The 27748-nt window shown below is 40.3% G+C and overlaps 2 protein-coding genes and 1 long non-coding RNA gene across 5 annotated transcripts in view; 2 read left to right on the forward strand and 1 right to left on the reverse strand.

The window, feature by feature from the left end:
* The window catches only part of CCDC180 (coiled-coil domain containing 180), a 28757-nt gene extending 23388 nt beyond the window's left edge, over positions 1-5369 (forward strand). Inside the window, exons 33-38 of the mRNA XM_030953516.1 lie at positions 107-267; positions 1083-1220; positions 2201-2312; positions 2551-2656; positions 3175-3313; positions 4704-5369. Of these exons, the coding sequence (XP_030809376.1) occupies positions 107-267; positions 1083-1220; positions 2201-2312; positions 2551-2656; positions 3175-3313; positions 4704-4835 (788 nt within the window). The 3' untranslated portion in view covers positions 4836-5369. The remainder of the gene's footprint in view (positions 1-106; positions 268-1082; positions 1221-2200; positions 2313-2550; positions 2657-3174; positions 3314-4703) is intronic.
* A 760-nt stretch (positions 5370-6129) lies between these two features.
* On the reverse strand, positions 6130-7475 carry LOC115906620. Its single transcript, XR_004060923.1, has 3 exons — positions 7360-7475; positions 6356-6489; positions 6130-6262 (listed from the first exon to the last, which is right to left on the reverse strand). It is a non-coding gene; the product is annotated as an uncharacterized LOC115906620 (long non-coding RNA).
* The window catches only part of RABGAP1L (RAB GTPase activating protein 1 like), a 226037-nt gene continuing 205355 nt past the window's right edge, over positions 7067-27748 (forward strand). For 2 of the 3 annotated variants that reach the window (XM_030953933.1, XM_030953935.1), the window contains exons 1-2: positions 7067-7183; positions 26392-26559. In XM_030953933.1, coding sequence (XP_030809793.1) covers positions 26425-26559 — 135 coding nt within the window. In that variant the 5' untranslated portion in view covers positions 7067-7183; positions 26392-26424. Of the gene's footprint in view, positions 7184-7841; positions 8142-26391; positions 26560-27748 lie in introns of all 3 variants that reach the window. The other variant, XM_030953934.1, reaches the window with a different exon arrangement.

Below are 27748 nucleotides of genomic sequence, written 5' to 3' on the forward strand. Positions count from 1 at the left end.
TTCTCAAAGCATTGCACCTAGAAAAAGGAATGTCAGGGACACAATCTCTGTGAGAGAAAATTCCAGGCTGTTTGTGTCACATGCACACCCTGTCTTTTCCAAAAAGAATTTCAGGATCAGCTGAAGTGGTTTGAGGAGGAGCTTGCTTCTGTTTCCCAACTGATCGTGGAAAGTCTTTTAAAAGAACACGAGCAGAAACTCAGCTCTTTTACTGGGCATATTCAGCATCTCTTCAACAGACAGCTGAAAGATTGGGAGGATATGAAGGTATGTATCATGGACATACTGGAGTGCTTTGTAGTGTAACCCATAGTAAGTGCATCAGAGTGATAACATTTTGTTTTTCTCATTCTCACTGTTTGCTTCATCACTCTCTGCTGAGCTGACCACAGATAGAGTTTTCTGTGTTTGCACTTAGTCTGCTTAATTCTCCTGGGAGGTTTAGATTTCATGGAGCTCTGTCCCTTCTCTCCCAGCTTCCAGCACTGGGCTGCCTCTTTCTAATCTTCTCAGCTCTGCCTGTCATCTTACACTTGGATTGTCAACTCTGTGAGGGCTGTGACCTTGGAGTATGGCCAGACAGTTTCTACTGTATGGGTGCACTCCTCTGTAAGAACTGTGATGGAGGGATAATGAAATACTATATTTACTATCATTCATAAAAGAGGCATATTTTGTCAAGTGATATCAGAATTGAGAACAGAATCATAATGGAGATCACAGAGAAAATGCTTAAGTGTCTTGAGACTGTGTCTGAGTATTAAAATTAGGTTAAAATTACAAATATAGAGATGTAAAAATTACAAATATAAAGATATAAAAATACCTTACTTACCACATAGTGGAAGAGATTATTTTTTGTTGAAAATGAATCCCAAAGTGAGACCAGAGGCCAGCAGAGAGGCAATTTGGTGCATATTGCACTGCAAAGCTTATATCTATCAGACAGCCAAGAAGTAGCTCCATTTTCCTTGTCTTTCTGAATACCTTTATAGAAAATGTTTGTCGTTTACTACTTCTTTTTTATGACTCACATTATATTCTTTACTGAAGGCATTTCTTTCTTACATACTTGCTTAAAGACTATGCACCGGAGAAAATTACATTACTCCCTAGGACACCCAAATAACTGCCTTCAGCTGGAGGCTTTGTGCCAAGAAGAGATAAAAAGGCAAAAAGATCAAACTGATGGTGTTCACCTCAACACAAAGATGCTGCAGGTAATTGCAAAGCCTTTGCTTAATATGAACTTAAATGCTGTATTTGGAAAGAAGAGTGTATTTTAGATATATTCTTCCTCCCCATCCAAAGGAAACTTGAATTTTTTTTTTTTAGTTTTAAGCAATCCTGTTCATATATTGCTATATTTTAAGTGGTGTATTGTCAGCATTAGGTCAATATAGACATAAATATATCTGCACACATACAGCTGCTTAGATACATTGTGGAACTTAGAGATATTTTATATCATTCATAGAACCTACTGGCTGTGAGCTTAATGGTGGGAGGAGTATTGGCTGTGGTGGTGACATCCTCTGGTTGGTTCTCTCACCTCCAGACAACAGGTGCCTGGAAGGGTTTCTTCTCTGTGCATTTCATTAGTGCAAATAATGACACTTTTCTACATAAGATTAAGACCTGAAATAAGCTGAATTTACAGGAGAGATTCAGGAATCAAAATACTTTTCCCCCTTTACGCCTTGGGTTAATTGAAGGTTGGTTCCCCAGCATTAAAGCATGTTGTTTTGTTCTCTCAGGCCACTTACTCCAAATTCTACACTGTCTGCAGAGTACTAGAATTTTAAATTCCATAGTATCTCCTTCTACTCCTAGCTCTGCATACAAACACAGAAACACAAATACCTGATTGAGAGTAACACCTGGGCTAAGCACTTCCACCCAAAGTACCTGAGTGCCAAAATGATCTTCTCTTATCATGTTTAACCCAAATGTAACTACTAGGTACCTGTACTCAAAACTCTACAGTTTTTTGATCTTTACATAATCAGGCAATGTTAAGAATACTGCAGAGACACTTTAAGACCCTTTTATGTGCAACTTTGAGCCTTATGTCTGTTATCTGCAGCTGCTGCAGAATGCCAGGTATTGGTATCTGTGTAGTCTTTCAGAGCCAAGTTAAAAGGAGAGGAGATCCAATTATCAAAGGAATTCCTCTCACTTGTCTCCAATGTTGCAACAGGATTGTGCTGCTGAATGTGCTCAGAGCTTTTTTTCTGCACTGGCTGCCCTGACTGAAAAGCTCCTGTTGGAACTAGATGATACCATCACTGTTGATGATGTAAAAGTAGCAGGTAAGAAAAGAAGAGATTGCTTGTTCAGGCCTCCTCTCCCTTGTCAAAGATGGCAGCAGTCTGTCCCTAGGAAGAGGAGGCTTTGATATTATTTGATTGAAATTAAAAGATTTGCATAATAAAGCATGCAAAGCTATTTCTTGAGTGTGAAGAGCATTGAGTTGCACAATTATTCCAAAACAGTTGTATTCCTGACATTGTTTTGTTTCTGCTGAGCATATCTTCTGTTATCTCCCAGGAACTGAAATACCCACAGAGAAGGTGCCAACTTTAATGTGTCGTAAACAGTCTGAACTTCCTCCAGGAACCTCCAAAGTTCAGCAGTCAGTCAAACGAGGAAGGAGGTAGTATTTGGAGATACTGAACACTGTTCTGTTTAATTCCTCTGCTCTGAACTCATAACCAGCCCTGTCCTGATAGTTTTTTGCTGCACTTGTTGAAACTGCAGCTCATCATTAGTAATGTTATTGAACTAGTAATGGAGTAGTTTGAGTGGGTAATGATTTTAAAGAAAGAATTGCAATGGATCCAAATAAAAGTGAATTACATATAGTATTGTAGAACAATACCATGTCACTGCTGTTGCTGTGCCACTTGTTTGCCACTAGTTATCAATTCATTACATTCAGATCTATGAATAGTCTGTGTATTGTATTCAGAAGAAATTAATTCTGTACTGTGGAGAGATCAAGAACAGATAGTTGTACTAAACAGAGATGTTTTTAGGGTAAACCTTTTGTGGGGAAAAAACCAACAATGATCTTTGGCACCTTAGTCCAAGTAACGTGAATTAGTGTGATCTGGTCTCTTTTTAAACTTCTTTTCTTATGTGTTTGTTTTGGTTGGTTTGGTTTTTTTATAGGTCTTGGCCAGGAATACCCGAGACTTCTGTTCCTGACATTCCAGACTATATTCTGTGCAGAGGAACTGCATCAGTTTCAACAGCTAAGACTACCCTGGGCCATCTGGCAGTGGTGGATGCAAGACAAGCTGCATACAAGGTGGGTCTGTGGGGAAGGACTCTTGACTGGGCTGCTGCTCTTGTGGGTTTGGTTTTTTAAGAAGACAATTACAGAATCTTAGTTGTATGTGTAAGGTTTTTAAAGTACGCAGTGTTTGCTGATCTTAAGGCCATAATATCTGTGTGAAGAAATCCTTTCTCATGTCCATTTCTTTGTGATGCTGTCAGTAGCAGACAGGGTTGGTTCCTCATGGAGTCTTCTCATTCAGAGACATGACAAAGGGGAATTGTTTCAGCAGAGAAGTATGGATGGTATCAGAAACAGGACATTGCATTTTGGCAGCATCATAGTTCCAAAAGCAGCCAGTGCCATTCTAGTCCTGCTTGTTTTCACTCATCTTTCTTTCTGAAGCCTTTAGCTCCAGCCTTAGGTCATAAAAGCTGATTTTCCCATAAAAGATGAAGAGCTATAAAATATTTCTTATCTATCTTAATCCATAACTATCACAGATGACTGTTTCCACTATCAAAATAATCACTCTTTCTTCACTGAGTCTGTTAAAAGAATGCAGACAACTCTGCCTCTGACTGGCACAGACAATGGTTCTCAAAACAGCAGTGCTCAGCAGTTAGGAGAATATTTTTATGTTAAATCACTTGGAGATGTCTTTATACATCTGACCTGGAAGTAATTGTACTCCCACTGAACTAAATTAACTTTTTTAAAATATCTGGTTTTAATAGGAGAATGTAAAATATACTGTCAATGATGGCAAATGCCATCAAAACTATCAATTTGCATGTGTGTTTTATGTATCTAGTTCTGGTGCCCAGGAACCTGATTACAGCACAGATTTGAAGGGAATGTGGTTGTTTGGCTACAAATGGTTAGATAAAAGGATTGGATATAGAATGCATGCACACCACAGGAGTATTTTCCTACATGTGTGTTGCATTAAAAATACAGTACTTTGTTTTGCAGCATGGACTTTTTAAGAATAATCAAGTGCCTTGAGGTTTTTGTGGTAGTCAACAAGTTTCTGTCTAGAGGAAATAACTTTTAGCAGTTTTGTAATAACTCAGTTCATACCCTTGAGTTAAGAAATTCCAGCAAGAGCCTGAGTGCATCCTGTGTTGTCTTGAGAGAAGGCAACTCCTTACTCTTAGGAACTAATGGAAGTGAGATGAAGGTCTTGCATTTTAGCAAAATTTAAATATTGCTGATAATTCAATTTCAGAAGTCTTTAAAAGGGACACAGAAGGAACACAGCTAATAGTTAATTATTCATAAAGTTCTGTTGTCAAAGGCAAAAAATAAGTGGCCTCTATGCAGTCTTCTAACACAATGGATCAGGACCTGGATTTAGGCAAATAAAATTATATTTCATCACTACTGATTTTGTCCTTAATTGTTGGGTTTTTTTATACAGAAATACAAAAGTAAAGTTGAACAGCTGTTTGCCCAGATCAAGGAAGAAAGTGCAGCTCAGCTGCTGGCAATTCAGCGTTGGAGTGATTGGTGGGAAGAATCTGTCCGGAAGATAAAGAGACTCTACATCTGAGATCAGTCACATTTTGCTGAGCTTTGTTGGTGTGAATTGACAAATTTGTATGAATGTCACTGTTATTTTTTATCTTATTAATCTGTTGCATTGAAAGAAGCTACATTTTGCCTTTTTGTTTATTTTGCCATGTTACCAGTCGTTTCTTCATATTCAGTCTTCAGACTACTACTATGCTCAGCTTTACATAACCACCTGGTTTGGCTTACAGTTTCATCTGTTACCATTCACATGTGTTTGTGCACATGAACCCTCTGTGCAAGGGCACTTAAAGCATATTTATTAGCAGAGTTTACAGGATTTTGTTGCAGTTTTGCCCCTGAGAGCTGGTTTGGTCTGAAAACTCCCCTATTGCTGTTGCCTTTCCTCTTGCCTTTCATTGCCCCTCTCTTGCCTGCCCTTGCTCTGTTTTGCCCCTCCCTTGTTTGGCTTTTCCTTGCCTTATTTTACCTGACCTTGCCCCTCCATGGCATTGCCCTCCCTGTCCCTCCCTTGCCTCATCCCTTCTTGCCTTGCCTTGTTTGGATTTTCTGTTCCTCCTGTTTATTACCCAAATTCATACACCAGTGTGCATTGCGTAGGTATAGTGCCAGGGATACTCTCTTCTTCTTATTATTTCTCTATTGCCATAGTCATTAAAATAATTTTCCTCCTCTCCCTGAATTCTTCTGCTTTCCCCATGCTTTTGTGGTTTATCTGAACCCGTGGTGGGATAAAAGTAATCTGGAGGTAATTTAATTTACACCATTTACAGACAAATAGTAAGAATTCTTAAATGGGGAGCTGGCCTGAGAGTCTGGCTTTTCTTTTTTTTTTTTTTTTCCTGTGAAATGCCTTCCTTTGCCGGCTTGCCTTGCCAGCTTTGAGACAGGTTTTTTTATGACAGTTCAGCTCAAAAAAGACCATGTAACAAACCAACCCCTCGACCCCAATGACAAGAAAACAGCCTAAAATCAATGCTCACATGAGGCAGTCTGGCTGTCTCAGGGGCAACAGGACACAGCCCACTGGGTTTTATGCTAAAGTTGTTTTATTGAAGGCTGTGACCTGACATTCCTTAAGATTTTGCTGAACCGCATCTGAAAAGGGGTGGACACAGACAAGCTGTATAGACGCTGTGGGTAGTTTAAATGTAATTTGTTTCACACACAACCCAATAAGACAAGCTGTCCTAATTTAAACATACTTTACTTAAATATAAACAATGGTGATACTTAATTAAGCATAGATATTTACTTTTTAAATATTTGTTTAACCACACCAAACCACCAAGCAAACACAATCTACCTCACTTGGCAAGACCAGGGTACAAAATCTGAAGGCAAGCTTAATTCATTTTTGCCAAAGAGCACCATGATTTATAGGTTGCTTCCATTGTCCTTCAGTTGTGGGCGAGGATTTTGACACGTTTCAGTGCCTGCTGGATGCTTTTTGACAGGTGGGAGAGAAGCATTTATCAAAGTTAGTGTGGGCAGCAGCAGAGGGGAGGATTCTGCCCCTCTGCTCAGGTGAGATCCTACCTGCCTCCAGCTCTGGGGTCCCAGCAGAGGAGGAACACGGACCTGTTGGAGTATCCAGAGGAGGCACCAGGATGATCAAGGGCATGGAGCAGCTCTGCTGTGATAAAAGGCTGACAGAGTTGGGATTGTTTAGCCTGGAAAAGAGAAGGCTTTGGGGTAAAGAGAAGGCATTGTGGCCTTTCAGTACCTGAAGGGAACTTACAGGGAGAATTTACTTACAACAGCATGTAGTTACAGGACCCAGAAGAATTGCTTACCACTAGGGAGCAGGGTTAGATTAGATATTAGGAATTAATTTCTCCTTGTGAGAGTGGTGAGGCCCTGACAGAGGTTTTCTAGAGAAGCTGTGGCTGTTCTATCTCCCGAAGTGTCCAAGGCCAGGCTGGACGGAGCTTGAAGGAACCCGCTCTAGTGGAAGGTGTCCCTGCCCATGGCACGAGGGTGGGATGAGATGGTCTTTAAGCCCCCTTCCAACCCAAACCATTCTATAATTGTGTCCCAGAGGGGGCACTCCCATGGGGCCGCACAAGACTTCAACACCGCCGGCAAGCCGGGCGCGGAGCCGCTCGCCCCCGCGCACTCCCCGGGCAGCCCGCAGCGGCCCCGCGGCTGTCGCTGCCGGGAGCGGCTGCCCGAGAGCGGCTGCCCTGCCGTCCCTCCGCCGTCCCTCCTTCCCTCCCGCCCTCACGCCGTGTCAGCCGTGCGCGCGCACCCGCCCGCCCTCTCGCCGCCGGAATGTGGGCGACGCTGTCCCGGCCCTGAGGCGGCTGCGCGGCCCCGCCGGGCTGGAGGCAGCGGCAGCGCGGGGAGGACGGCCCGGCTGCACCGGTGAGAGATCGCGACGCTGTCCCGGGCCTGCCCCGCCGGGGCGAGCGGGGCGGAGCGGGTGTCATGAGGGGCGCGGGCGGGGAGGTCGGCGCTCCCTCCGGAGAGCGGGTGCGGGAGGGGAGGGAGCCGCCGGCCCAGCCCGTGTGACGGGGGATAGATGGATGGTGCCCGCTGACCTGAAGTGGCTCCTCCGCTGGCCGCGGGCCGATGGTTCCGCCGGTTCGTGTTATTGGGTGTTTGTCTGTGCGTGTGGAGTTCCCTGGGCAGTGGCGCTCCGAGAGCTGGAGCACAGTGCAGGATTTAAAAAATAAAGTTGTTTTCGTGGTCAGGAATGCGAGAGCGCTGTGGAAGCGTTCATCTCCCTGCCTCCTCCGCGGGAAAAGTGAAGTCACTTCCCAAGAGCCCGGACTAGCAAACTACTGTCCTAAATCCGTGCGTCTGCATGCGTCAGTTTCGTTCAGTTTCATTCAATTTCATTGCATTTCATTCAATTTCATCTAATTTCATCTACCTGATGTTTTGTTTGAGCTGGTTGTCTTTTTCCCTTTTTCTTTTTCCCCCTGGTTGTTTGTTTCATTTCTGCTGATTTGTTGTATTTTTTTAAGCCCTCTTCCACTCTCTCCCGACCCGTAAGCTGGTACAAAATTCTTGTCTTTAGATAAAAGTACTTGAAAACCTGCTGATACTACCTGAAGCAGGGACGGCAGTGAAGGAAATGGACTTGCTGACTCTCCTCCTGGATAAGTTCCTGCAGTGCCGTGTGTACTTTGCTCCTGCTGTCACTCTCTCGAAGCTGTGTTGCCACGAGTGCCTGGTTTGATAGTGCTGTGAATAATATCCTACCACATTTCACAGCTGTATCATCCATTGTGTGCCTAAGAGGGGGGAAAAAAGATTCAAAACTCTTCTTCAAAACAGAGAAAAAAATCTAGTGACTATTAAGAAATAACTTGCTTAGGTAAGCATTGCTTGTCTCTCTCGCTGTCGTGCTCTAGTCTCACCACCACGTTGTTTTTCAGCTAACACTTTCAGAAGGGCAGGTGTGCTTTCAGTTTCCAGAGAGGTGTCTTGTTGATGGTGCAGGCAACATTTTGTTATTCCTTTAAGTGCAGAAATGGTGCTGTGGCTTTATTTAACCAAACCTCTATGATATAGGCCAAATCCTGGTTGCCTGTCAGTCCAGCCTGGCTCCAGATTGTATAAACGTTTACTGGGCCTATAAGGTTGGTCCTGCAAATTATGCCTCTGCCTAGGTTTTAACTAGGATTGTAGCTAACTCTGTTTGTGTGGGTTAGATGGTAATAATTATACGATTAATAACTTACTTTGTAGTTTAAACTTGAAAAGACTACAAATACAGTTACAGTAAGCACAAACTGACTCCAGTGTTGCAAGAATGCTGCCAGTGAGTGTCTGGAGAGGAGCCAGCTGATGAACCCCAAAACTCATGAGTGACAGAGCATTCCACTGCTTCCTTCTGTTTTAGGCAGAGGTGTAAAATCATGCTGGGTTAGTTTTGTTTTATTTCTTAGATTTTTAAAATAACTGCTTTTTTTCCAAAAGGACTCAGGGGCTATGAACAGCTTGGCTGTACATATGAGAACTGTAAAAATTGCTCTAGTGTTTTAAAATGGTTACAGTGAAATGCATTGCTTTGTTAAAAATAGCATTCAGTTCTTAAAAAGTGATTCACAGATTAAGTTGTGGTGGTGTTAGTAAGGGGATTGCAAAAAGATCAAGTTTATAGTGTGGCTCTCTTGTGTTCCTGGTGTACTCCCTGGCATTTCAAGACAGTCTGCGTTGTGGCTGCTCCTTCTCTTCTCTCATCAAAGGGACTTCCACAGTCAGGAAGTGAGTAAAAAGAACTAATCTGGTTAAAAGATGTACTTCTATTTCTTCTTTTTTTTTGTTCCCTGAGGTACTCTGATTACAACAACTTCCTGACCCAGCTCACTTGCCTGGCCATGTGAACGTGGGCTCAGTCCAGAGGAGGAAGTGGAGTGTTGGTAGGGGAGAGAGTGGAGCAGTCTCAGGTGTTGTGATGTCCTTAGCTGGGACCTGGCTTTATGGTCACTGAGTTAATGGCAGAAGCCAGTGCTGCTAGAAGAACCTACATTGTGGCTTTGGTTGACTTGTGGTGAAGGTAGCAGTGATAGTAAGGGTGGTAACTCTTTTTTTTCTGCCAGTACTGTCTTATATTAATTATGAAGCCATGGTGTAATTTTTTATTGGCTTTTGACAACATTAAATGGACTCAAGAGCCATCTATGTGTCTGTGTTCTTCCATGAGCCCACAGAAATTGCTGTGGTATTCTTCTTCCCTCTCCTTTGTTCATCTGTTCTGCTCTCTGAACTTTTTGGTGAGTTCTTAATTTCAGGGAGTGATCTCGGCATTGTTAGGGGTTTTTGTAAATTTATTCAGCTCTAATTTAAAAATAATTAGTTGTATATTGCTATTAACTCTGCTGTAATAGGAAGGCTATTTCAAACTTGACTGACCTTAGTAATTACACACTTTCTGATTTCTAGTCTAGATTAATTTGTCATGGGATTATACTCATTTTATGCACCCCATGGACTGATAGGTTTTATTGGCACTCTTGATCTTGGTATTAAATTTTAAAAAAGGCACTTTTAACAAAAATGATGCAAAAATGTGTGGAAATACACCATGGAAGTTTTGTTTGCTCTTTGGGCCACCAGCTACACTAATCACTCGTGTAATAATTCTCAGCTTCTCCCCATGAATTTTAATCTTTACCTATTAAGTGAGAATTCAAATGCACCTTTCAGGCATTAACATTGAGCTTCCTGGAGGTGTTCTTTTAGTGAAGGTTAAGTTGTTTTCAATTATATTTTGATAAGATGTGTTTTTTGAAATTCATACCTTTGGCAGTTTGTTCCAGTCTCAGTCTTACTCTGTTTTTCTGGTACAGCTGTTGAAGGAGCCATTATTGTAACCTGGACTGATGAAGGGATTCTTAGTTCTTTGATGGAGTCCTAGTCCATAAACAGAGACTGACATGTTTGAAAATTATTTATTTCACCTTTTTCCTGTATTCTTAACTTTAAAGAGAAACAAAACCAATGTGTAGATTATTAGAAAACCTCTGTGGCTTTTAAGGCGTTTATTTAAATTTGCTGTTAGGAGAGTTCCCAGAGGGGACTTTGTGATGCTGACAAACTAGTTTGTTGGGTGTGACTGTTTGTAAACAGAACATAAATACATAAATGGGGCACCAAAATCTGCTTAGTAAAATAGATTGCTCTGAGAGGTGTGTAAGGCCCTTGTGGAAAACATGTTAGATTGTGTCTTTCATGGGATATTTCTTACTCTTTGGAAAGAGTACCAGAACTGTCTTTCTAATGTTTTTAAGTGGTCAGAGGGGAAAAGTAGCTTTTGCCACAATGAGATGGGTCACAGCCATCTGCTTTCCTGCTCTTGTCACCCCTGTATCATGAGCCAGAATATTGAAGGAAGTGTGGATTTTTTTAGATCAAGTAAGCTTAAAAGTGCAGAATTTTTCTGTTGCTGCAAACATGTTCCCTGTTTGTGGGGGAAGCACAGCAATACAAAGGGAAGAAGTTCTAAGGGCAAGAAGATAAGAGATATGTACATTTCTGTGTGCAACACTGAATGTAGGCTGACTCCAGGAGAACTGGAATTTTGAAACACATGATTGAAAGTAATAAACCTGATGCAAAACCTGCTTAAGGAAAGTTTCTAATATAGAAAAAATGGCAGGTCAAATAGTAAATTCCTAAAACAGAGTCATTTAGTTTGGAAGGGACTTCTGGAGGTCATCTAATACAGCTCCCTGCATATATTAAAGTAGGAATAATTTAGATAAGATTGTTCCAGCCTTTAACACCTTTCTGGGCAATCTATTTCCACGTTTGACTGCACTCAGTGATTTTTTCTTTCCTCCCTCCCTTTTAGCTAGTTGAAATTTACTTTCCAACTTGTGTCTGTTGCCTCTTAACATGTCAGCGTCCATCATCTGGAAGAGTCCAGTTCTCTCTTCTGCACCCCTTCATTAGAGAGCTGACAGTAATAAGGATTCTTTAGAGCTCTTTCTTGAGCAGATTGTGCAAACTCAGTTCCATCAGCCTCTCATTGTACACCATGTGCTCCTGCCATCTGGCCAGCTTGGCCACTGGACATGCTCCAGAGTGTCTGTGAGTCCTGCACCAGGGAGCTGCACTGCAGCCATGGGCTCACAGGTGCTCAACAGACAGGACTGATCCTTCCCTGGACCTGCTGCCTGGACTCCTGCAAACAGCCCACCCTGTGCCCAGCTGCCTTTGCTGTGAGCATGTACTGGTGACTTGTTTTCACAGTTCTGTCTGCTGGGATCTCCAAATACTTTTCTGAAAAAAGGAGCCTTTATCTAGTTAGTGTTCAGCCTGTCTTGTCACAGGAGGTTGTTCTGCCACTGATACAGGAGCTGGCACGTGCCTTCACTGAGCTTCACAAGGTCTTGCTGGTGCCTTTCTCCAGCCTCTCCAGGTCTGAGTGGAGCTGACCACTCCTCCCACTTTGGTGTCATTGGAAAATTCCTAAGGAGGCAGCCTGTCCCATCATCTAGATAATTCCTAAAGACATTGGGTGGTGCTGCTGGTTTCATCCAGGTGATCCCTAGGGGATGCCACTGCAACTGCTTGGATGGAGCTTGGTACAGCTGTGGCTGTTCTTTCAGCTCAGCAGTCCAGGCAAATTCCCAAACACCTCACTGCTCCCTTATCCCATGCCTGTCTCACCAGTTTGGCTGTAGGGATGCTGTAGGAGACTGTTGTTACTGGCCTTCTGTGTTCTGTGCTCCTCCATCCTCTGCTAAGCCAGTCATCTCCTTGCAGTAAGCTCTTGTGTTCTTCAGGCATCATCAGTCCTTGGTAAATCCATGGTAGCTATTCCCTGTCATCTTTCTGTGCTCCTTGAGCAGAGGGATGCCTTCCAGGAGGATTTGCTCTATAATCCTCTCATGGCTAGCTGATCTGTGGTTGCCTGGATCATCCTCCTTGCTCTTGAAATTGGTTGTGATATTTGCCTTTTTTCTGGTCTGAAGAAGCCTCTCACAGTCTCATGGCCTTTTAAAAAGTGGTAGAGTGTGATACCTCAGCTACACTGGCCAGCTCCCTCAGGATTCTTAGATATAGCCCATCTGGTTACATAGATTATATATTTTCAATTTCCTGAAGTGCGCTTCCAAACTTCATCTTTCTTTTTTGGAGGAGACTTCTCACTCCAGCAGGCTGCTGCTGTACTGCTGGGCTCAGAGGTCTGGAAGGCTTCTGAGTGGACCTTGCCAGTGAAAACTGGGGCAGAAAAGCTACATGTGTGTCATCCTTTTCCATGTACTTTGTTAACAGGTGACTTGTTCCACTGAGCAAGGAGAGCACTTCTTCCTTACCTTTCCTTCTGCTGCCAATGTTGATTTTTCCTAATGCCATCCTACAGCCTGTGTCTTTGGGCTGCTCTTGGGTAGCTTGTCCAGCATCTGCCTGCTGGGTGCTTGAGGAGCAGAGATCAAAACTTTTGTATCTGTGAATAGGTAAAACTTCAAAATTAGTTGAAGTGTTGGTTAATGAATGATTCTAACCTCAGCTTGTTGTGGTTGAATGGAAGATTTCAGTTCCCCCTAAACAAGCAGCAAGCAGTATCAAGCTCTTGTATAAGGGGGTAAGCCCTGCCTGAGATGTAGAGTGCAATTTGTACCAAGGAGACAAAGCAATGAGAAAAATGAGCCACATCTCTTTTTTTTTTTTTTTAATTAATTTTCTTCCCCCATCACTAAAATAACTAACTTCATGTAGAAATGTACATCTTCAGTGTATGCCTTTCCCCTTTCATTGAAAAGGAGATGTTAATATTTAACAGCAAGATGGGTGGATAAATATTTGATGCCCTCTGTACATAAATGCTTCCAGTTGGAATTAATTTAATTATTTTCTGTTGATGCATGAATCCATTTAAGAAATCATTGGGATAAACTAAAATTTGGGAAATTGAAGCATTTTTTTATTCAAGACAAATAAGGGAATGAGTTCTTGAGTTACAATCTGTGTAGACAGACAGTCTGAAAGAAAGTTCTTGGTTAGTTTAAACCCTCTGCAGGTGCTTGATGTATCCTACAGTTTCCTGACTGGTGTAAGTGTGATTTGTGCTGATGTTCTGGTGATTCAGTGGTATCAAGGTAAAGCCTTGGGTATGTCAGTTACTGGTGTGGCTACTCTGTCCAAATAGGCCTTTGGTATGGATAATATGGGTAAAATTTTTAGTCTGTGTGGACTAGAAATACCCTTTTTAGCATGGTTGGGAGTTCTGAGGTGTTTTCTGCTATAGTAGAAAGATTCTGAAGTGGAGTTACACTTTGATGCAAAACAGTGCATGTTAACTGTGGTAATTAATGGTAAAATTATAATCTGCACCTTTGCCTTCATGTGTGATCTTTCATTTTACATTAGGCTACTGGCAAACTCTTAAATAGTAAAGCTCATTACTAATGATGGTGGACAGCTTCCTGTCTTAATTGCTCAAACTCTTGGTCTCTCCCACATGAGAACAGGAAAGAGAAAGGTGTTTTTAGGAGCAGTAAACTGTCAGAACAGGATTTCAGTCAGTGAGTGAATCTAAGAGTGGATCTTGAAGGCCATTTGCTAAATGGCTTAGTAAGGTTTCCATGTCCCTCTTGGGCTTAGAAGTGAAATAAGTTGGTTTCTGTCATACAGTGTATCAGTGACACGGGTGAGGAATGAAATCAGTGTGAATGTGACTGACAACAAAGTCCCTTCTCAGCATGTGCTATGAAACTTGTGCACTATTAATTCTTTTGATGAAAGGAATCAGTTTTGAGTAACCAGTCACGACCAATCCGTGGTCTTCTCTTACAGGTAAATAAATAAACATGACTCTCAGAATGTCTCTTATATTTTGTGTGTGTGTGTGTATTTTTTATTTATTTATTTATTCTTTAATCACCAAAACCTCTGTATGTTGTATTGCAAGGTGTGATGGTACAAGTTTCCAGAAGACAATCGCTTTGTCATTATGGGATAGCTTTGAGGTTACACTTCTTGTCAGTGGTAGGTGATGCTTAAACCTCTGACTTTCAGGGTGTTGAGCTAAGTTAGGTAGCTGTGCTTTCAGTTCAGGTATTGCTGACCTTTCTGATTGAGTCATGTCTATTGTGTGTACCTTAAGTCTCACAGCCACAGTTTTTGGGGATAGAAAGCAAATTGCAGATGCTGATCTGTTGCAGTTGTCCGTGCATATGACTTAATTTTTTGTTTTGGAAGGAAAAAAGAATGGGGGTTGATGCTTTGTCCAAGAATCTTATTTGAAGGATCGACTTTCAGTGTAAACTAATTGTATAGTTAGTTTTGATAATCTTTGCTGCTGTTTAGGGAAATGGATCCTGTTCTGGTAAGTTGGTTTTTGTTTTAACCAGAAATGAATTTCCTCTTCTGTTCCCTACAGTGTTTATTTGAGAAGTAGTTACATTTGAATGCTTTGCTTTTCTGCTGAGTATCATTACTCAGGAGGTGTAAGAGCTTCACAGTGGTGTAAGAGTGGCATGTTTCCAGGTGGGTTGGAATGTTTTGGTTGTAAATTCTGCAGCAATCTGCCTTTTCTGAAGTTCCTTCAGTGGAAAACAGTTTAAAGAAGATCAATTTAAATATTTTGACTTGATTGCTGCACTTTGCAGAGATCTGGTGTCTTGTTATCCTCTATTTCAGCGTAGTAAGTAAGACAGTTTGTGCTTCAGTAATTTTAATCTTTTAATCTTACTTTCAGTAAGACAGTTTGTAGTACAGTAACTTCTATTGCCTATGCAAAATATTACTTTTTTTTTTGAAATTTGACAGAATTATTTTGCGGAGATCCACAGATCTATTGCAGCACACTAAATTTGTAAAAATACAAATACCTATTTATATTTTTACCAAATACATTACAATTTAAAAAGTAGGTATGTGTTATTTTTCTCTCTGTTTTCTAACTCTTTATTCTTGTCCCAAGATTTTAATTAAGGGCAAAGGCTATGCTGTGCCTTTTTAGTGCTCAGGCCTCTGCAGGCAAATCAGTGTGAAAATAAAATGCAAATCTTCTTAGTCTAGTGCTTTGTCTCTTCCTGTGTGTATTTAGATACAAAATACAAGGTCCAGAATTTTAATTTAGAAAATTGGTGGAGAAATTTGGAGCTGACTAAAATTTGAAAATAATTGGAAAATAATTTTTTTTCTTTGTATTTAAATAAGATATTGGTGTATTTCCCTTTATTAAGAGTTTGAGTGGGGCAAGCTGGTATTTTTTTCTTTAGAAGCTTGGAGTTTTTAATTAGCTACTACTGAGAAACAAATACTAGATTATATGATTTAGACTGACTAACCTGAAATGCATGTGGCAGGAAATGGATTTTTTTTTTCATTCTGTAAACCCTTCATTTTATTTTGTTCCACTGGTGTATACTTTCATAATTTCCTGTTATTTTGAAGAGAACTCTCAAATAACTGGTTGGTGGCAGTGCTGCATAGCTGCCCCCGGTGCTGGCTGCTGAGTTTGGTCTGTGTTCTGTGCATTGTTGTGCTCACTTTGGTGCTTGGTAGTGAAGTGTGGTCTTAGCAGAGAAAGTAGGAAGATTTGCAGCTTTTTTAAAGGCCATTTTCCACCTCCTGTATCTTCCAGATACTACAGAAATCTGAGTAGCTTGTCAGTACTTCTGCTTGAACTGACGTGCTTGTGAGCACCGGAGTGCAAAACAACAGTGGAGTCAAGTGATAACTTTTTGTGTGTGCCAGCAGTTGTTTCTGGAGTAAAACTTCAGCTGGAGCTTGGGTCAGGCAGTCTGGTGACATTGGTCCCTTCTGTTCCTGTAGACAGTTTGTGTTTGCTCACAGAGGTACACTCATACCATAAGAGGTGTTTTTAACCCTGCCGTACTTGATCCTAATTGTTAAAAATTACTGTTGGCAGTATAAACTCGCAAGAAGTACAGGAACTGATAACGAGAATTCTTCTTGGACATAACTGTTAAACAATTCTGAGGAAACAAGTAAGGAATGGGAGTCAGCAACTGATTTTTACATTGTTTTGAAGGTTAAATCTTAGTGTTTATTCTTATGAGATGTGGAAAAAAACTGAGAGGGAAAATGAGTTGATCAAAATGTCCAAAAAAATATTTTGCCAAGTTTTGAAACAGTAATGTGAAGTTGGAAGTTTTCCATAGTTTTTTTGAGTAATAATTTGCTTTTGACCCTTATAGCTTCCCCTTTCTGATTCTTCTTTTCTTTCATTACATGGAGACATCAGTAAGTCAGACTGAACATAAAAGGGTCAGACTGAAGTGTGGTTTAGAATCGAGCTTTTGACAGCAGCCAGAAAAACCAAAGAGTGTAATAAGACCAATTTAACTGATCCTTGTTCCAGCAGTCTCTCCCAGTTTCTCTCTCTGGCCTTTGTGATTCTGGTTTTTTTGTATTTCTGGCAGCAGTTAAGCTCCAGGGGTCTCACTGGGGAGTATGGTAAGAGCAGGTGAGTTATTGTGTACATTGCCCAGGAAATTCATGTGAGGTGCTGCAGCAATTCTGCATTTGCACAGTGCACTTGTGCAGTTCATTATCATTGCTCTTGCTGGGGCTTCTGAACACCCACTGATGACTTTGCAGAGTTGACTCAGATGAGGGGTGGGATGCTGGTGCTCTTCTAGGTCACTATTCATATTCAGGTTTGTGTAGAGACACAGTTTGGGGTAATTGGGAGTGGGGCTGGGCTGAGCCTCATCCCTTATTGGCGGCAGCTGTGAGCAGCAGTGACAGCAACGAGCCATGGAGTGCCCAGGGGCACTGAGCAACCACCAAAGGGAACAGAGGGCACACAGGTGCAGTGCATGGACAGGAGGGGATAAAAGGTTGAGCTAAAGAACAAGAAAGGCAGATGCTTGCAGCCTTCTGAGGTGATGCTCTGTGTGGGCTGAAGCTTTCTGATATTGTATGGTGCTACTCTGTGTATCCTGGCCATCCTGACTGCAACATGTGCTGTGACAGGTTTGGATTCTTTGCTTTGAACATGCTTTACTTATTCCATGGGTTTGTTCCTGACAGGGCAGCACTGCCCTCTCTGGCTCTGAGGCTTATTGAGGCACTGCCTTTGGTATTTGCAATCTCTTAATTGTTGTGTTTGACCTTTCAGTAGCTTGTCCATAACTTAACACTCTTAACTTAAAGGAGAGAGGGGTGGGACGCTGAAAGCAAGGTTGTGGAAAGGACAGATTTATATAACCACTTCTTAGAGCATGGCCTTTTTGTTTGACCACTTCACCTTTCTGTGATTTTTTTTTACTTTTAGGTTAGCTGCCTGTGCCTTTATTTGTTTCCTTAAGTCAAAGTATAAAAGTATTTTGTGGAAGTATTCAGTATGTAAGCACGGATAGTAAGCTTTTATGTCTACATTTAATGAACACCATGCATCATGTATGTTGGAACTGATGGTACTATTACCACTAGTGTGGTAATATTTGGGAAGCTCTGTGAAACTTTGAGAGACTCTGATTAAGAAAAAAAGGCATAGTAAACAGATTTTTGGCTTCTCATGTTTTCTTTTATGCAATCAAGTGAATTTATCAAACTATAAATATGATGAAACACTTAAAATCCAAACTGCTCTGGATAGCCAGCCTCATGAGATAGGTACTGGGTTTGTTCATGCTTCTTGGCTAATGGGAGATAAGAAAATTGCATCAAGAAAACTAAAGACTTTTGCTGTCTTTTTGCAAGATTTTTTGCCATTATTTATTCCCAGAATGCACATTGCAAACCTCAAGGTAAAAATTGTCATAGCTTCCAATTCTTCCTTGAAGGAACAAGGATTTTGCTAACCCTGGAGGCAGTCAGTGCAGGGCAGGCAATCAGGATTTCTGGTGGGTTTCAGTGATGTGGTGACATAGGATAAGGCACTTGTTTGGCACAGGAGAGGACTGGCACCTGGGATCTCTGCTGCCTTGTCTCATACTGCTCTTCCATATGGGCTCTTTTGCTCTACATCTTGTAATTATTTATGGACATAGCAGCATGTGAAGAAAATTCCTGATTGAAATACTCAATTTATTTAATGGACAGAGGTTGTTCCACTGGCTGCATTAGACCCACACTGTTATTTTTACAGTTAGGGAATAAACCACTAAATAATCTCCTTAAAACAAGGATTGCATCATGCTTATGCTTTCATCTGGAATATAGGTCATTATGTTTTTGAGTGCTGATACAGTTTGGTAACTTGGCTGGTGATTGGTTTCACTTTGAATGCTGCCTGCAATCATCATGTAGCAATGACAGAAAAAGCAACTTGGGTTTGCCAAACTCCAGCTTTGAAAAATTGCGTACTCTTACTTGGTTCTTTATATTTTCCAAGGTTAAAAAAAACAATTACTGGCTGCAGAAATTAAAGTGTTAAGTTTTCAGCTGGTGTCAGGGAAACCTGAAAGTGTACTAGAGTTGCTTTATCCTTGAGGCAGAATGAGCTACTGCTTAAATGAGTAAACCTGTGGGCCAGAACTTGATGTATAAGCTATGGTTTGTTGGTTCAGTTTTGTTTTTAATAAATTACACATAAAGACTGGTAACATCCCTATAGAGTAGCAGAAGAATACTTACATGTTATACTCTTTGGAAGGGAATAAATAGAGGAGAGAGAGGTTTGTCCTAAATGGCTGAGAATAAAATTATTTCCTTAGGTTGGTTAAGCACTAATTGGATAAGCTGACATCAGCTGTACTTTGAAGCAGCATGAATCAGTCTGTGGCAGGAAGAGGCAAGTGTGTGCTCTGTTCTCCTACTGATGTCTCTCTTCTGTATGTGGACAAATCTTAGGCCTTAAAAATTTATTGAAATAATTGCTCAGAAGAATCCCATGAACTTTGTTTTGTCTGAGGTGCAGCTTGCCATCCATGGCTCCTGCTTGTTCAAATTGTACAAGTAAACAGAAGGAAGCCCCCAGTTTGCTGGGTGGCTGCCTTTGTAGCCAGCAGCTTTCCTGCCATGCTTCCATTTAGTGTTCATGGTGCTTCTGCCACCCAATATGTACATTTTAGGGCTTGAGATCAGTCTTTTCAGTTTGCCTGCTTGAGTCATGCTCCAGCTCAGTGCAAACCATATGCCCACCATTCCTCTGGGAATGGATCCTTACCTCTGTAGTTTTAACTTTAAGGTAAATAAAAGCAGTACTTTTACCTCAAGCAGCTCCACACTGTGACTGTGTAATATTTAAGTGGTTCAGTGGGTTGTGTGTAACACAGAGATTCAGGAAAGCTGGTTCTCTCCTTTCCACTAAATGTCTCAGTATTCACACTGAGGTGTGTTTGGCAAGTGCTGCTTATCATTTATTTGAGGAGATGCAGATGTAGTATGTTTTTCAAGGAGAACAGACATTTTCTTGTTTGTGTAGCTCTCTTTTAGTCTGTTTTCCTTAAATTGCTCTTCTTTGGCTAGGAGATTGATTTTGGCTATTGAAGTGCAAGAGGATCTGGAAAAACCTCTGTATCTAGGCACCCAGTACAACAATTCCAAACAGTTTGCCATAATGAACAGACTAATTATTTGCTGTTGGCTACATAGTGGGGGTTTGCTTTCTCAGAGGAGAGAGTGTTGCCAAAATAAGCCAGTGGTTACTTTCTAGTTGTGGGGTTTTTTGCTTTATTTTTTGTGGCTTTGTTTTGTTTTTTTGGTTTGGGTTTTTTTTTTTAAATTTGAAAAGAGTTTTGTTCTTAACAGTGCTTTTCCAGAAATAAGAATTTATCTACATATATGTATGTGTTTAAAATACAGTGATGCAGCTCTGTTGCTCATTAAGTTGATTTTATTCCTGGGAAATCATATCAGTAAGCCAAATAAAAGATTGTTTGTTTTTTCCATTATGTTCTTTACATAGTGTTTCACTGCCAGAGATAAGACTGGGAAACAATTTGTGGATAATACAACAGTTTGTAGTATGAGCACAGAGACAATTTCTCATAGAAAGATTACACAGAAGTTGAGATGAAAGCTGAAATTGTAGTGCTGTTGTGGTCAGTGAGATTTAAACAAACTGATTTCATGACGTCTAGAATTTTCTTCTGCAAATGTCACTCAGTCAGAATAGAGGGTTTTGGAGCAGCTGGTGAGCTGTACTGCCTCAATGTAGAGAATTACAGGATTTTATCAGGTTGTTTAGTCTTTCAGGGAGGAAGCATTGAAAAGGTGAAGCTTTGTGTGTTTGCAGGGCTTGTGGCTTTCTGGGGAAGGTGTCCCCATTAAAGGTAGGGGTGGGAGCCAGGCTAATGCTGAGTTTGGTGCATTTCTGTTTTGTGTTTGTGTGTGAGGCAGTGTCCATGTCCTGTTCCTGAGGGATGAGAGAGTCACCACACCACTTCAGTCATCTGGAAATCTGAGTCATGGAGTGATTGCAAGGCTTGTCAATTTAATGCTCATTTTGCTGTCCTGCACTGTATCCTGTAGCTCAAAAAAGGGAATAAACCATGTCTTTTGGTGTATATTTCTACTTCAGACTTCAGTTAGCAGAAGACAAATTTCTGCATAGCTCTACTGGACCTTCCTCTTCACAAAGGTCCCAGAGATTCTCTTGAGGAACCATAGTTCTGAAAATAGGTATAACTTATTTCCCAGTTTTTGGGTGTTTTTTTGCAGTTTGAGGTTGTCAGGCAAACTGTATGGCCTTGAAGCCTGCCTTTAATACAAGCCTGTCCATAATACAGGATGATTTTGTTTCTCTGCTAAAAAACAAAGTATGAATTAGCCTGCTCTTGATTGTCTTCTTTCAAGCAGGTAAGAAACTTCCTTTCAAAACATATTTCTTGTTGCTTGCTGAAAATAGGTCAGCCTTTATCTCCCTTAATTGCTGGTCAACCTTTATCTCCCTTAATTGCTGTCTTTTCATAGCTCTACATTTTCTAATTTTTAGGTGCTTATAATACTGAAGCTAAAGATTTTTTTTTTTACTTTCCACAAACCAACAGGGACCTAGGACAACAACTTTGAAATATTGCACACAAACTGGAAGTAAATACAAAAAAGTCTGATGCCTACTTAGAAGACTGATTCATGTGAAAATTATGTTTAGTTTTGGAGACCAGTTTGCAGAGGAAGTTTTTGAATCTATCAGATCTGCAAAGCAGTTTCCTTCTGGAAAGTCAGTGGCTTTCCAGAGCCTTTGATTCTTTCTCCTGTGATGATGAGTGTGTTGCAGCAGTGCCTTGGCCTGTGATGCTCTGCAGTCCCAGGGATTCATGGTGCATCGCTGCCTAGGTGTTTGTGTTCTGCATGGGATGTGTTTTTGCAAGTCTGGGCTCAGTGTGAGTACATGGAAGAGTTATGGGGAGAAGGAATCAGGAGTGTTTCTGTCCTGTGTCCCTTGCTCTGATTCAGTGCTGAATCCCCCTGGCTGTTCTAGAATCACTGTTCTTCACTTTTCCTGCTCTTTAATCACCTAGGCTGCTTTACAAAGGCAGCTGTAGAGAACTTGGGGTGCCTCTCTGCAGTGAAGTGGGGAAGCTGCTGGGTTTGAGCCTTCCACAGCTTAGTACTGAGCATATGTCAAAGTTCTGATCACTGGACCCAAAAGAGTCCAGGTAGTATGGCTTAGTTACCTTTTATGCAGGACTGTGTATAATGGGAGCTGATGTACATCAGAGAGGTTGGCTTCACCAAAACTACATCATAAAGCTCATAGAGAAAAGCAGCAGCTTTTCTGCAGTCGTTGTGTTGTCCCTATGGCTTAAAATGTGTTTTGGAGCAAGAGCCACATACCATGCCACACCTCCACACATAGTCTCTCAAAACTATGTCTGAATAATTTCTTTGTATCTCAAAAGTTCTTTGGTCTTAAACTCTGTCAGAAAACCTTATCTGAAACTCTTATTTTTAAAAAAATTAGTTCTTTTATCATAGTAGGCTTTCTTTCACTCAGTTTAGAAAAAAGTCCTCCTGTGTATTTGTTTCTGATTTTTTTATGTGTGTGTGATATTATTCAGCAAAGGATGGGGTAAGATACCTTCTCTATAGGAAGGAGCATGACTGTTCAAGGTACCTCCTTTGTAGCAATGACTTCCTCACAGTAGCAGTACACACTTCCCAGTGTTCCCTGCCGTGAAGAGAACTTTGACAGCTGAATTTGTTGTCGTCTTTTGGAAGATGCTGTTGGAGGAGCTGCTCTGGCTCCTGGCTCTGAGGATTTGGGAAGGCACCATCTGACCTGAAGTTCCAATCCTTGGATCACCATTGGCAGAACAGAGAGTATATTTTTCATTTGAAACTGAACTCCACCCGCAGCTCAAACTAAGGTACCGGGTTGGAGCTGAGGCAGCTGAAGTGCTTTGGATTTGCTCTTTCCTGTCCCTGACTGGCAGCTCTTCACTGTTGGTTGCTGTCCTCCCAGAAACTGGTAAAGTGAATGCTAAACCTCATTTCTCAGGACTCTGAGCCAGCATTCAGCTGTTGAGGTCATCAGGGAGTAAACCTGATGTGATTGTGGGTTGAACAACTTCTATATGTTCTGACTAATCCAGTCAGAAATAAATTCTTACATTCTTAACTTTAAACTTTTCATTAAAAAGGACAATTTTAAAAAAATGAGATGCTTGAGTTTAGTAGTAGGAGTCTGTTCCTAGATTTTGTTCATGTCTAGTATGTCAGCTGTCCTTTTTTTTCTTTATATGTGTAGGAGAAGGGAGGTTTCAAGTGCTTGATTTGGTAATGAGTAAAAAAAGAGGACTAGAGCCAATGACAAAAGGGAAATGAGAGTGACCATTCACTGAGTGCTGATGACTGGAAAGTCCAGAGTGCATGTGTCTCTCTTCTTGTTACTAAGGAAAAAAAACTTCTTCAGATGTTTTTCTCTGCCTCAAAAAATCTTAATGCATTATTCTTTTGGAAGCATTTTTATTCTTTTTACTGCTTTTCCTCAAAAGCACTTGGCTGAAATATTAGATCATATGTCTTTATAATGAAAAAATTTAAATTTTTTCTCTTTATGTAGCTTACTACTTAAGGTGATGTAAATCTCAATAGTCTTCTTGAGAATCACAGCTATATTCTTGAGTGAGGTTCGTGTCAGAGTTTAAATTGTTTAGTTTGAAGAAATGACTTGATTATGGTAGTTTGTCTCTGGCAATAAAACCTATTTTTGGTCAAAGACTGATCATAAAATACAGTGTATAAAGGTTTTCCTAAATGCCTGATCTGCTTGTGTTTGTGTTTTACTGCCAAACTGAAGCTGGAGTGGCTTTGTTTGTACTGCAGTGGGAGAGGGGGGCACTGACAGTAGGTTGGATTAGTCTGTAATGAAGGACTGGAATGAGGGGTTCTGGGGTGCTCATTGATCCAGTGAATGTAGTTGTGTATAGAAAAAGGTGTGTCTGCACTGGCTGTGGTGGTTTCAGCTGCTTGTAAAGGCAGACTTGGAGTACACTCTTAAACACATTAAAGGCCTTGTAACTCAATTTCACAGCATGCCATACACTTTCTTGCAGTTGCTTTTATCTGACCTGAATAAGGAGCTCCTCCCTGTTATCTAATGTTTATAATACTTACTTTCAGATTAATATTTAGGAAGTAGAAATTCTCTTAATCTCCATTTACCCATATGGGGCAAGAATAAGTATTTAGTGTGTCAGTAAGCTTCTGTATTTGCATGATATAACTTTTCTTTGGCTTTACAAATGGTATATTTTTCTTCCTTTTATTATTGAAATACTGCTACGGAAAACAATTCATAGTTCCCATGGTGCCTGTTGGTTCTTACTTCTTTGCAGAAAGAAGAGTTGTTGATAATCTGATGTTAGCAATCCGCATTTGACTGATGACAAAGTAAAACCATTTTACATTGGAGTTTGTGTTACTCTCCCATAAGTAAGCTCAAAAATTAAATTTAATTCAACTAAAACACATAAAACTGTTAAGGTATGCAGTGGGAGGAGCAAGGGTCTCTGATAGCCTGGACCTTTGCTCCTGATGTGGCTGACAGTCCCCTCTTTTGTTTTTTCCAGTGCTGATGTCACTGCAAAAATAATGATTCTTCAGGATATACTGGTTTTGGGGACCATAACTAAAGGCCTTTCATTGCCTTTGAGGAGTTCTGTAATAGCTGACCTTCACTTTTATGTAGAGGATTTACTTTGAAATTTGTATTTTGAGCTAGATTTGCTGTTTATTGCAAACAAACGCTTCAGCGATGTTTTTACAACACTTGATAAAAAATACTTGTAGTTAATAAACTTTTTGTAACATACTTAAAATCTTGTGTGGTAAAACCCTTTTCTTTCTTTTGCCAAGAAAATCTTTAAAGCAAAGCTGCTTTTAAAAAGTTGAAGTAAAACCTATTGCAGCAGTGAGTCCATTGTGTAGGCTGGGTGGAACTCAGCTTACATCATTTGTCAGGACAATATTCCTGTTTGTGGTTGGTCTGGAGATCTGAAAGATGTCAGTGTGTGTGAAACTGCTCATCCAAATTTGTAGCCACTCTTGAGTATTCCAGCTGTTGTTTAGAGGCTTTTTTATAAGGTGACTTCTAATAAGTTTTTATGCTGTACAAATCAGTTATATAAAGAATTATTCTTTTTTCTGGCATTCCTACATGTAATGCCCTCACTGGGTTGATGGGTAAAACTGTGGCTTGGTTAAGGAGAGGGAAAAGCTTTTTGAGGAGTTGCATGTAAGTTATGCTAAGCCAAGTCTTTGAAAGGGCAAAAGCATGTTAACTGTAGTTTCAAAAATTATAGAAAATACTACAGTATTGAAAGTTGTCTAGTTCCTACAATTGCTTTTTTTTGCTTTGAAAATGCTAAACTTTCTGTTCCTGCTAACATCATAAGTAACACCTGTTAAATGGTGGAGAACATGCATGTCTTTGTGCTGTTTTTCGAGTTCCCTACTGCTAGACCTAAGTCAGCATTCTTCTCTTGATCACTGGGTGGTTGGAATTGGAAGAGAAGCAAGAGTGGTGCAGTTCTGCTCCTTGGTGCTGCTGGGAAGGGCAGAGTGAAGCTTAACCTCTTCTTGTTCCTGCTCACAGCAGATGTGGCTTGAGCTGTTCCTCCTTGAGCACTTTCCAGCCTCCCAAAAATGACAGTCACAGATTTTTTCCCCCTGTGCTGTGACTCACCTGAACTCTGACTCCTGAACACAATGCATCCCAGCACTCAGCCAGAGCAGTGTTTTTCAGGAAACTGGAATGGAAGTAGACCATATGTTGAAGTGCATGCTCTTTATGAAGTCTGAAAATATATTTTCCCTTTTTTGACACAGAAAATATAAAAATAGATAAGGAAAAAGTCTGAGATTCAGCTCTTTATTCTCCAAGGAATGAGGGTAGACATTGTGAGTTAATATAGGTCATGCTGGCTTTATTTGGTGGATAGCTACAATAGGTGTCCTCATGCTGGCGTGCTTGGAATGTTTCAGCTCTGTATTTTTATATGAACTTGTAATGTATAGACTGAACATTATTTTGCCCTTTCTCTTTGTTTATAGATTTGCTTTTCTTTCTTGTGCAGAGATAGGAAATCTTGTTCTTGGTTGCCTTAATATTTATAGGTTCATTGTTTATATTGTATATTTATGTTTATATTACTTATGTTTGTTTTTAAATGGTATGGTTAGTTTTAACTATTGCAGAGGGTTTCAGGGAAATTAGGTGAGAAGGATCTGATTGTGGTTTAGTATCACTTTTGACTTCACCACCTATAGATATAAAGGATAACAAAATTCCCTAACATAAGTGATTGCTAAATAATGTTTTTATGTGGAGAGCATACACTTGGTATGCAGTTTTTGGGACATTAGCCTTCAGGTAATCTGTATTTTCACATGACCTTTGTGACACTCTGGGTAAGGAAAATACCTGTATCAGGGAAAACCAAGGGCACAAATTAGGGAGGTAGAGGAAGCAGACTCTGGAAGGTGAAAAACAGGGGAAGTCAAAGCTCTGGGGTGAACCTCTTCATTTGTTATCTATATGCATAGATAACAGCCACTGCTGTTAAATCATAGGAATTTTAAACACCTGCCTAAAAATCATAAGATTCCTTCTACCAATGAAATCAGAGTTTGAGAAATACAGTAGTATAATCTTAAGTATTTTATTGTTCCACAGTATCTTTATATTATACCTATTAACATACTGTGCACAACATCAAAACTATTTTTTTTTTTGTCATTATTAGGTTCTGGTGGCAGGAAGAGAATACTGACCTGAGATGGAAGTCAAAACATCATTTAGCAAAGCCAGCAGGATTCCTGAGACTGTATCCACGTTAATTAATGAAGAATTTGTCTTGGTTCATCAGAAATCTGAGGACGCCTCTGGAAATGATGAGAAGCCACAGCTAAAGGTTTGCTCTGGCTTTCTTTTTAAATGTCTGGCAAGGTTTGTATTGATGGAAAGAGTGCATAATTGGTGTGTGCTTAAGGAGAGTTTTAGACTGTAGTTTTTGTCCTTGCTGACTGCCAGTGAAATGAAGAGCTTGGATTAAACAAATCTGTCCAAAAGTGGCAGTTCAGGTTTTCTTTTAATAACTTCTTTGGGAGTTAGCTTTGTTGTATTCTGTGGGTCTATACATGAGTAAAGGACTTTAGAAAGAATGAGATTCAGTTTAAAGCTTAATATTCTTTATTGAGAGATCAGAGACTTATCTTAAAAGCATGTAATTAGTCTATATAGGAATAGATTACAGCATGTCTTGCACTTTAGTGTCTAATTTAGTTTTCCTGCTTAGTGCTACTTTAGGCATGAGTAGGACCTTTTCTAAAAGATTTCTACCTCTAAATAGCAGAATATTTTAGCACTTGGGTGACAGCTGATAGGTTAAATACCAGTTTTGCCATTTGAGCTGTAGTAGCCAATGTACTGGTTTTGCTTTGCTTGGAACAACAGCAATTTATTCCCCCTGAAATGACAGTAAATACCTAGTCTGTCTTTGCTGTACTATTTGACAGTTATTTACAGCTGATAATTTCTGTCTATATTAGACATTATCTGCTTCTTTAATTGAGAAAGTGGCTGTTGGGCTGGAGGCAGAATCCATGATGCAGCATTGGCCATGGTTTTCTTTTGTCTGAAAAGCTGGTACTTGTGAAAGATTCTATTTTTCTTTTAGGGAGTGTGTCTCTCCAATTCTTTTTTTTCATTTCCTTAGGCTTGCACCACTCTTATGTGTGGGAAAATTGGTGAAGCAACTGAAATGCACTGGATATGACTAAGATAGTAAAATTTTCTTTAAGACTAATTGTAGCAAAGTCTATTATCTCTAGTCTGAATGGAGGCTCTAAATACACAAATTGTTATTCTAAGAGGTCTGTAGTTTTTTGATGGATGGTTTTTGGATTAGCTCTGAGAACATCTGCATTTTATGTAAGGAAATGTGACACTGGATTGTATTTAATTCAGTTTTATTGATTCTTGGTTTGTTGTCTCATTCAGCAAAGTTTCTTAACTTTTGCAATTAGTAAGACTATATATTTGAAAACTAATAATGAAAGTACATCTACAAGTACCTTCAAAAAATGTAATTTCCTTCTGCT

Source organism: Camarhynchus parvulus, chromosome 8 (assembly GCF_901933205.1).
Source record: "Camarhynchus parvulus chromosome 8, STF_HiC, whole genome shotgun sequence".
Taxonomy (NCBI): Eukaryota; Metazoa; Chordata; class Aves; order Passeriformes; family Thraupidae; genus Camarhynchus; species Camarhynchus parvulus.